The sequence below is a fragment of the Poecilia reticulata genome, linkage group LG4 (assembly GCF_000633615.1).
Source record: "Poecilia reticulata strain Guanapo linkage group LG4, Guppy_female_1.0+MT, whole genome shotgun sequence".
NCBI lineage: Eukaryota > Metazoa > Chordata > Actinopteri > Cyprinodontiformes > Poeciliidae > Poecilia > Poecilia reticulata.
Genome location: NC_024334.1, coordinates 22,281,518 through 22,292,790, shown reverse-complemented (window position 1 = coordinate 22,292,790; position 11,273 = coordinate 22,281,518). Strand labels below are relative to the sequence as shown.

Genomic DNA, 11,273 nt, shown 5'->3' with positions numbered 1-11,273 from the left:
CTTTCACCACGGCAGCAAGTTCATGCGGGGGAAACAGGCCATCGTCCACGTCGGATAATTGGATGGATAACAAGACTCCGAGCGCATTAACTAGAGCGATGAATCCGGAATATGGGAAAGCGGCTGTTATCTCCATCATAACAGCTCAGCGGAGAAATAATCACGGTAACTCAATGAGATCTGAGGGAGATTGTTTCGCCTGCCGTGGGCCATGTGGGATCGATCGTGGGGTTTAAATTGGGCGTCTGGGTGACGACGGAGATCAGCACTCGCAATAAAAACCAGAAAGTATTCTTTGTACTTTGTAGAAACAAAGCAGTGTGATTGTTTGCTTCTCTGTTTGTCAGTAGGTTAATTATGAATTAAACTTGGACAAAAGACTTGGTTTTGCTAAAGTAAGGTATCGATAAATGAAGTTGTCAATTAAATGAATAGTGTGGCCTATTTTTAGTTCTCAGTACTTTGGAGCATCACCTTTTGCTACAATTAGAGCTGCAAGTCTTTGGGAGAAAACACCTCTGCCAGCTGTGTTCATCTAGAGTGTGATACTTTTGCCAATTAGTCTTTGCAAAAAAGTTCAAGCTGAGACAGATTTAAGAAACTGTGGGTATCAGTTTTCAAGCCTTACCTTATATGCTTTGAGCTGAATTCTGGCTATTTAAACATCGCTTCTTTTGAAGCTTCTAAGAGGGTTTCTTATAGAATTGCCCAGTGTTTTTGATCTGTCTCATCATTCTTAACACCATCTCTGTTGAAAAAAAAAAGACTCACCCACAACATGATGCTATCACCTTGTAGAGTGATGCGTAGTGGGGTTTCTTTGGGGGGGGGGGGGGTCCAAACACATCAGTATTTTAGGTTCAGGGGCACCTTCTTCATTTCTTCAAATGTTCCTTCTGCTTCACAATAAGTAGAAGGAAGAAGTAGATTTAGAAAATCCCAAGTTTGTATTTGCGGTGTAAAAATAGGGGAAGTTTTAAGAGGAATTCATTCTCGTGCGCAAAACTGCATATACGCTTGTCAACAAAGCGTGTTTTTTACTATTGCTGCCAACGGGCAGCTATTTTTCTTCCGACAAACCCTCTAAATTGCTCAGAGGCAAACTGTCCAACAATTGGCAAATGAGCACAATTGTGAGGAGGAACTTTTTTTTTTCTTGGAAGTATATATTTACAAAGATGGCTGAGTAATATGTGATAAGTCAGTGCAAAAAATAAAGCAATGCAGCCCTTCAAGCATGTTCTTTCTGAGAACAATGTGTTTTTTTTTTTTTTTTTACTGTTTTGCCTTGGAAAAAAAATCAGCGTTTGGGGTGGAAAAAATCAGGGGTCTCAGACATCAACTGTATAGAGCCGGAGTTGTGCAACTTTTAGATGTGGTCCCTGGTTCAACACAACTGCATTAAAGCTTCACTTCCAGGGCTGGAGTTTGACACCCCTGGTCTAAAATGAGACATAATGATTAAAGGTTATATAGCAATAACACAGAAGATGCGTTTTTATATTTGTTCATAATGGCGCTCTGTATCTGCTGGTTCAGTGGGGAGGAGGAACTTCAGTAATAATAATAAATCCACTAATCTATGATGAACAAAATAGCCTGTCCCTTCTTCAAATGGGATGATTTAAGCAAGAATGTTGTTTACATATGGACTCACCACATTTCCCATTAATAAAGGCAAGCTTAATAGTTGTTTTTGTGAATGTTAAGAGGGATCCTTTCTGCTGCAGAACCCACGAGGGTAAAGCGCCGCGTGAAACCGCAGCTCACTTCATGCAATGTTGTAAAGCATTATCAAGCAGCTGTGTAATTTCATCTGCTAAGGAAAGCTTGATGAATCTGATATAAATCTGTTGAAATTAGTCATTAATTCTGATTTAGGGCTCTCAAATCACCAAATAACAGAGTAATTACCAGAAGGGGAGATAAATGGCATGTTTAATACAGCCTTGGAGCCCAACTGCTTTGTTTATGTGATTTTTTTTGTTTTTTATGTTTCCTTTTAATGAGAAAAGAGGGACTGCCAGAGTGATCTTCACATAAATATTGAATTCATCAGCTCTTTTTTTTTGATCATCATGTGAGATACAGCTTGCAAGTCCGACCCAGTTTTTCTGTTCTTTAATGTATTTTGCATAGATTCATATCCAGCAGTAATAAAAGCTTGCTTCCTGTATTGGGTGAAATATGTTGGACAGCTTTATTCCAAAATACCTTCAAGCAACTCAAACCACCTCAGCAAGAATTTCTACAGACATTTTCAGCATATTTCTTTCATGCCTTCAGTTTCTGGGTGTTTAGAGGGTCTTATCGTTTCATCATGTCACAGTGCGATTGTTGGACTCTGTTAAAGCTTTTTAGAAGTGAATTAAGACATTCTTTTTTAAACGAGCGACAATTTTATGTTGGGATGATGAACTTCTTAAATGTCTTTTTTTGTGTGTTTTTATTGCTTCTACAGGTTTTTTTTTTTTTTTTTTTTTTTTTTTTTTTTTTACTATGATGCACTTTGTGAATACTGCCTCAGAAAGGTGTTATACAAATAAAATATACTTACTCTGCAGTATTTTTTATTTTACTTTTTAGGATGAAGTCCTTAACTTAACACTTAATGCAACAACCACCAACTTAATTTTACTTTATTAATATTTTGTGTCATAAACCAAAACAACATAACGCAAAGTTGCGAAGTTGAAGGAAATGGATGCATGGTTATTTTTCTAAGATCTTTTGGAAAGACACCTGTGTGATTTTGTATTCACCATCTCAAGTCAATGTGGTTGTCTCACTACACGTTTTGTAAACCTATAGACTAAAATTTGCATCCGTTCTTTCTCACAAAGCAGCTTATACTCGATCTTATTGGATGTAGAGGAACTGTGGCTATAGATCTATTTTCAATTGCATTTAGGTGTGCGCATCGATTGGGGCCATTCTCGTGATTGTTGCAGCCTCTAACAGCTTTTCTTCTGAGATTGTCCTGAATATAGCTCCATAAATCTCCCCATCTTTGCTGTCCCTGTTGGGGAGCGGAAAGAACAGTCTTGGTGTCCTACTGAAAGCTGAACTTTCACTTTTTCTCCAGAATTGTCCTAGTTTTAGCTTAGATTATCTTTGAGCTCCAGCCTCCATGCCTTTGCTGAGGACAAGCTTCATCACAACATTATGCTGCCCCAACATGCTGCCCCGCGGGAATGGTGTGTTTAGGTCGATGTGCAGAGTTTGTTTCTGCCACACAGCGTTTTACATCTAGGCCAAAAAGTTTTTGGCTCCTCTGACTAGGGCGCCTTCTTCTACATACAGTATTTGAATAGATTTAAATGTACTTTATTAATCCCAGAGGGAAAGTCACAGAGGACCTGCTGGACACTGTAAAGAAATTAAAAACGTCTCTAATTTGCACTAGAATACCGACAGCTGTGGTTGCCTATGCAAATTACAATAACACTTTATTTGAAGGGCTGTGCATATGACTGACAAAACACATAATGTCCACATGTCATAAACATGACATAACACCTCTTATGAACATGAAGGAGTCTTCATACATCCTCATGACTGCTGGCATGAAGTGTAATATGGTAAATAATGACACTTTTAGGGCAAAGTTGCACTAAAAGTCCATCAAAAGTGTGTCAACAGTCGTAAATGTTTACGACAGGCGTTATGTCAGTCTTATGCACACCTCTTAAAATAAAGTGTGACCCAAATTACTTTAGCTGAAAAAGCAACATTTTTATGCCACACTTGTTTATCAGGAAGCAGTTCATTAAAATAAATAGTTAATTATAAAAACATAAATATAGTCGTGGTCTACTGGACTCCAGAAAGAGTCTACAGATGTCTAAAAGGACAAGAAAGAGCCCGAGTAAGAGCAGCAACATTAATACTGTTCAAAATATGTTTTTTCTTGATTGTAAAAGTGTCTCAAAGGGAACACTTAAGAAGTGAAAAAAATCCCCAAAAACCTCTCAAGCCATCCTTCCAAGCTGTCCTGAAACACACACCATACCTAAAAAATAAAAAAATAAAAAAATACCAGCGGGCCTAATAGCACACATCAAGAAAACAGAACTCTTTTTATATATTTGCACTAAGACCAAACAGTGGTCCTGAGCTAAAGAATAATTTATTGCCGCATGGCAACACAAACGTCTCCTGTCTCCATTCAGGTGTTGAAAACCCTCAGACTGATACAGAAACATTCAGTCTGGAGCTGGTGGTTGTGGCCACTGCTGTTAGAACACTAAAGGGATTACTTTTAGAGAACCTATAATCTATCTGGCAACCAGGACTGTAGGTGTGTGTGTGTGTGAGAGAGAGAGAGAGAAAGTGAGAGTGTGCAAACGCTTGTTTGTGTGGTGTCCAGCAGCAGCAGGAGCAGCAAGCCAGCAATGAAATCAGTGAAATCAGACTGTCTGCTGCTCCTACTGTAATTTTCCCTAAATAGCAGTGATGTCATGTTCAACAGCCAGCGCTGCTGGCGGCTGTGGGCAGCCGTGATCTGCCGCATCCAGGCCGTGTTTGTCTAGTAACACTAAGCTGTAGGGTCTGCTGGTGGAGGGCCAGGCATGAGGCCAACGGCGGCTGATGATAATAGAGGGGAAGTGGATGTGGTTGGTTAAATCACACACTATGAGGGGATAACATAAAGGCTGTGCTTCTGACCGATGCCGCCGCCGCACAGCCCTGCTTAAATGGTAAAGGACTTGTACTTGCATAGCCCTCTATCAAGTCCATAGGACCCCAAAGCGCTTACACTGCATTCAGTCATTCATGCTCACATGGTGGCAGACTACTGGATAGTAGCCACAGCTGCCCTGGGGCAGCCTGACAGAAGCCAGGCTGATATGCACCGGCGCCACCGGGGCCTCTGACCCCTACCAGCAGGCAAGGTGGGTGAAGTGTCTTGCCCAAAGACGCAACAACAGAGGCTGACAGAGCGGGAATTGAATGGGCAACCCATCGATTGTGGGACAAACTCCTACCACCGTCTCCATACCATCAAACCAGCTTAGTGGAAGGTGCCTGAGGAAGCTGCTGTTGGCGACCCTTTGCCCTTAAACCATAAATGTGTGTTTCTGTGTGTCTTTTCTCTCTCCTCCCAGTGAAACAGAGTTTCATGTGTCTTGTAGCCCGGACTCTCATTCATCACAGCCCACTGTGAAAGCCCACAGTGGAATCCGGCGTGGCAGTCAACCAACTCCGTGGTCCAGTCAAAGGCAACCACATGTGTTCCTACCAGCTCTCCTTGACACACATACATACACACACACCTCATCCTGAAAAAGTCCAGATCGCAAAATGCAATGAAAGCGCCGCCGCACCAGAGAAGAGGAGCGCCGTTTCAGTGGCCGTGTGGTTTTGTCGTAAAGAGGCGCTGCCAAAGAGTTAGCTCAGGTGTTCTGCCCTGAGGTGAACCGCACAAATGTTTGGATGTAAATGTCACCGAAATTTCAGAACACTCACTCCACATCACAATCAGACATTTGTGTGGAAGTGGATGCAAATTAGGGGAATGTAAGAAGCAGCAGCTGTGACTTCTTACCCTCTTGTACAATCAAATGGACACACAGGGGACTCACTGAGATTTGTGTTGATTATGGAGGCTTAAACTGGTGGGCTGAGGAGAGCGTATCAGAAACTGATGACCTTTACAAGTGGTCTGCCAAGAGATGCAGAGTGGAGCTTTTTTTCAATAGATTTGCATAAAACTGCATTCAACAAGCCTGCACTCTCTGGATAGTTTTAACTTTTAATCCATCTTTAGTTTTTTGTTTTTTTGTGTTTCAAAAAAAAAAAACTGATTTAGAAAAAACTGATTTTTTCCAAATCTGTTTTTCTCTTTGCAGACAAACAGGACTGGATTTATGTTTCCTATTACAGGAGAAGGAACATGACTGAAAAAGTCCTAAAGAAGTATCGCAGATTGAAAAAGGGAAACTGAAAGATTTATAAGACTTTCACTGAGGAAGCAGAAGTTCTTGCTGGAAAAATACTAATAAAAATCCAACTGTTACTTTAAACACATTTATATAATTGGAGAAGAAATAATCTAGTGTTTCAACTGAAATATTTGCGCAACAATTATTGCACGCCTTGACAGTTATTGTATAATAATTGCAACAGAAGCATTCATAGTTTATAGGTGATCAGGTACAAATAATTTTTAATTAGTAACTTTTTGCTGCTCTGTCCATTGAGCTATAAATGCGACATGACTCTGAGGCACATTTCTTTTAAAATAGCTAAAATATGGCTAAAATGTCTCCTTACAGCTATCTGCTTACGCTCAACTCCAATCTACAGTCAAAGCAAATGGTACAGACAATTTGCCCCACCCTTTTTATAAAAATGTTTTTTTTACATATTTGTTAAGACTGACACCCTGTCATGACAACATAATAAGAGACAGATAACATGGGAAACAGTCCAGCTCCTCCACCTCTTTCCTCAGCTACTATTGCCGTCTGAAGAAATGCACCGCTCCCCGTCAAAAATAGCCAATCAGGGCAAAGAGGTTGGGTTGTAGCGTTCTCAATCAACGCTGCTCGATATGCTAATGGTAGAGAAACAATTTACAGTCCCAGGAAAACCGTTTATCTGCCATCATTGAAGGCTATGCTACCTAGCCTTAGCATTCGTGGTGAATCAGCTGTAGCGTAGAACTAGGAGGATGGGGTGAGCGCGAGACTGATTGACAGCGCTAAGACCCTCCTCCTGCCTCTGATTGGTTGTTTCTTACCGAGTGGTGTGCTTCAGCAGGTAGTACTGGGAGCAGTGGGAGAAGGCAGAGGAGCTCAGTATTTTTCACAGATTATCTGTCTTATATTATTCTGCCACTAATGATAATTTTAGCAATTTTTTATTTTTTTTTTTATAAAAGTTGCATACTGCAGCTTTAATGGGTGTTCAATTTTTCTCAAACTGTCATTCACATGCTTCCTGTAAAGGAATGAAAGTAAACAAAAGAAGAAAAGCAGATTTATGAATTAATAACAAAACCTTTTCTATCTGTACCTTGGTGATGGCGAGAGCACATGCTTGTCCCCAAAGCTCTATGAGCTGCTGTTGTCCAAACTTGTAGTCTCTCAGTAGTTCTGTCTCGATAGCTGCTGCATCCCCTTTGCTGAAAGAAAAAAGAAGATAAGGCATGAAGTTTATAACCCCGCTTATAAATACATTTCTACAATACCTGTAATTTGTGTCTGCACAGCCAATAGTAATGTTATTTCTGTGGCCATGGAGGTTTTCTCCAGATTGTTGATTTAGGAGCGTATTTAGACATGGAAAAGGTTCTGGTTACTCCGAAGCTTATTTGGGGTTTTATCTCTGTCTTGACTGTCTGTGTTGGAGAGTCAGGTCAGTCACCTGACTCAGGTGAACCTGAACACTCCGATTTCCTTCCCTGGAATGATGTCAAGCTGAAGCAAATTATGGAGTAGTGAGAGTAGACCTAATAACATGAGTTGCATGTGCATATGCTGTGCAAACACATGTGCATGCATATTCTATGCGCTAGGAGATGAGAGCTTCCAGAAGCTTCTCGAGATTTACTCAATCAGTTCTGAGTGTGAACATGTTCCTGTGAGAAAACTCCACATCTTCAGTACGACGTGGTCAGGAAATTCAAGACTGAGCCCTCTGCTTGATCTTTCACAAACGGCTCGTGCTTGATGCACACGTATGAAGGCATCTTTAATCTTTATGTATTTGGGATCCACTGGGAACATCTCTCTGACTACACTTTTGTTTTACATCCTCGAGTTGGTATTAAGCGTTTCCTGTTCTTGATGAAGCCTGTTGACATGTATGATTTCCTGCTAGATAAAGCAGATCAGACAAAGCAGCAGCAGCAGCAGCAGCAGCAGCAGCAGCAGCACAGCACTGCCATCTAATCCTCAGTGCGCAGAACAGGAATGACAAAGAGCCTGTCCTCTCATTTTGAGCGTCTGTGAACAGAATGCATATCCCTTCTACTCTACGGACACCTGGTGGCCATTCTCAGTACTGCACTCTCAAAAAACAAACCCCTAATGAAGCGGTCACTTTCAGAAGACCGCGATACCGCGGCTTAATATTTTAGACTTTTTTTTTTTTTTGATTTCATATCCTCCTCAGGGGAAATTTAAAGTGACATTACTGAAGCTGTTCATTTTTTCCATGGATGTTCCAAACTAATATGACCGGACGAGATTAGAATCAATACAGGAAATCAATAGCGCGTATCTAATCAGCACTTAACTCAGCAAGTCGCCGCACTAGGCTTCAAACCTTTACCTCTCAGTGGTAGTTGAAAGGAGATCAAGAGCTCTTTGTGTGGGTACCTCTGGATGTGCTGTAAGCGTGTCATATTTCTTTGTGTTACATCAGTTATGTTCAGTTTTGTTACATCATGTTTTCATCAAAGAACACAAGGGCAATAACAGCACATCAGAGGTTTATGTGACGTTAATGCACGCAGTAGATGCAGTGGGTTCAAATTGTCATTTAAACATGACGTCAAATTAAGGGAATATCCCAGCAATGCAAATGAAAGACATTAATATTTATTTAAAGGAAGTCACAGAATTTAAGTGGGACTTCCTCATCCTATTAAAACTTGAATTGCTCAAAGGTAGCTGTTAGGAAACATTTTGTTGTCTTCAAATTGGTGCTGATGCTCTCAGAATTGTCATTCAGCTCCGCTAGTTTGCAGACAACCTAGGACACCACGATGAAGCAGGTCAATTGTTTTGCTCGTGCTGAAGAGTTAAAGTGAAAAACAAAATTGATGTATTTTCTCTTAGCTCTTATTTCACACTGCCTCGTCCTAAACTAGCCCATATCATTAGAAACATTTTTGAAGTTACAAAGTTAAATTCAATAGATTTCTACATGATCATGGCACCACCATGGGTCACGATGGAGATGATACATTTAAATAAATAAATAAATAAATAAAGAATAGAACTTTAAATGTTACTTGTCCTTACATTCAGCAATAACCTTAATTTTGCAAGGCTTCCATAAAGGCCATATTCAACAGTTGCACGACTAATAGTTGTAGGAAAAATATGTCAATAGATTCTTCTTTTCCAGAGTTGCTAAGTGCTTCTTGTGATTTGGATGACTGAATGTAGTGTGAAACGCAATGGGGTCCTCTGCACTTTAGAAAGTGCTGTACAAGAAAAGGCCATTTACTTTAAATATATTCACAACTTCATCCTTAACCTGTGTACTTAACTTTGTGCTTGATGATGTTTGTTCACTAAAGTCTAATAATTATGTGAGACCTTCACAGAGCCACTGGAGATCTTAAGGCAATTTATTGTGCCGAGTTGTATTCCTGGTTATCATAATGAAAGGGAATAATTACATATGCATGCCACATTTTTTAACCCTTTCATGCATAGTGGTCACTCCAGTGGGCAGCTGTCTAAAAGCCATTTTCTTGAGCTTCTTGTGGATTTTTATGTTATAAATGCACACAGACCACTGAAGTGGACACTAATGCATCATAAAACACACTATCAACTTACTGGTCATCAGCTGCAAATGCAAGGAATTATTTTTGTTAAATCCAATATGGCCGACAGACAAAAAAGCACGCCAACCGACCCGGTCCTTCCTTCTACTGTAGACGACTCTAGCAGGTAAAAAAAAATATTGTGACATCAGATAACCCCTAAAGAACAATACTACTGATGTATTTTTCAAATAGCAACTTTGTATTTGTAGAAAATTACAAATGATCACCTAAAAAAAAAGATTAAAAAAAAATAAAAAATGTACAAAATTATTTGTCTTACCTTTTTTTTTTATGCCTTAAGAAAATCAAAAATATTTTGGAAAAAAATCCTGACACAAAGGATCATAATTCATGCATGAAAGGGTTAACTTGTCTTTAAAAGAAAAAAAAAAACAAAACAACAATGCTTTTCTGCAGTAAGGTAAGTTCAGGAATATCTCTTTATCTCTATACTGTATGCTGACAGTGGGAAGACCATAACCCTCTTTTGGCTCCTTCTGGGTTTGTCTGAGGCAGCAGTGTGTGTGAGTGTGTGCGTGTGTGTGTGTGTGTGTGTGAAGGTCCGTGCGCTTTGTGTGTCAGCACGCCATGTATCCAAGTGGGGCTCCTGGCATTTACCTGTGCCAGTGGAGCGGCAGCAGCTGTCACCCACGGCTCACTTCAGGGATGTTTCCTGAGCCACTGTGACAAGCTGATCTTTAGAAAGTTCACCTCAGTCCACAGGGTTTGCTCCGTTTTGCCGTACGCACTGGCGCCAGCGTGCCCTGCTGATTTTATTAGGCTGCGCAGTTCTGCATCACGATGAGTTATTTTGGTCCTTATCAGGCTGCACATTCAGAAAGAGTCTAATAAGCGGCTCAGCTTACTGTGGGATTGGCGAACATCTCAGTTTGGTGCTGCTGGACCGTAGAACAAGTACTGCTGGTCGACCCGCAAACTATTGATCCATTGATCGCATACATTATTGACAGAACAAACTGTTGTGGGTTTGCTGCTCGGGAGCTGCCAGTTTTAGCAGGGACAGCAGCACATGTTGTCCAGGACAGATGGCTGCTTCACGCCGCGAACTGCACGTCTTTTCAATTAGCAGTTCGCATTCTGCTAATGCTAACTGGAAACAATTCATTTTACAGTAGCTTTATTAGAAAGCCGAACACATCTCTTTATTAAAGATTTTTTGCTTCCAAATAGTCGTTGAAAATGAGCCGCAGCGTCACCATGCGCAAATAAGCAAACCCGCAGCTAAAGAAATAAATATATATCATTCCCTCATGAGCATTTCCTTCTGTTGCACCTGCAGCCTCAGCCAGTCGCCTCTCTCTGGAGGGAAAGTTAATTTCCCCATGCTGCGCGTGAAGTGCTCCTGTTATGTGTCACCATCGGTCAATCCACTCAGCTACGATCCCACCTGCCTAATGAGTCTGTTTACCTTACACGTGAAATGAGGTAAAATGAAACTTTAATGACCACATTGGGGAATTTAGGCAAGTGTAGCAACAACCGGCTGCGTATGCTGCAAAGATAAATAAAAAATGTGATTGGGTCAAAAAAAAAAAAAAAAAAAGAAGAAGAAGAAGAAGAAGCAGCTCTCACAAATGACAGCAACACACGTTTGACACGATCCCACTGCAGAAAACAGCGCAACATAGTAAATCATTATATCAGATTCAAACAACCACTACTCACACCAAAAAACAACAAAGAGAGAGACAGAAACAGCTTTTAACACTGTACATGGTCTCCACCTGTGAAGCATCCGCAT

General features: G+C 40.6%; 1 protein-coding gene across 2 annotated transcripts in view; it reads right to left on the bottom strand.

The window, feature by feature from the left end:
• The window catches only part of yjefn3 (YjeF N-terminal domain containing 3), a 60,290-nt gene that overhangs the window by 7,768 nt on the left and 41,249 nt on the right, over positions 1–11,273 (bottom strand). For both annotated transcript variants that reach the window (XM_008407229.2, XM_008407228.2), the window contains exon 2: positions 7,021–7,129. In XM_008407229.2, the coding sequence (XP_008405451.1) occupies positions 7,021–7,129 (109 nt within the window). The remainder of the gene's footprint in view (positions 1–7,020; positions 7,130–11,273) is intronic.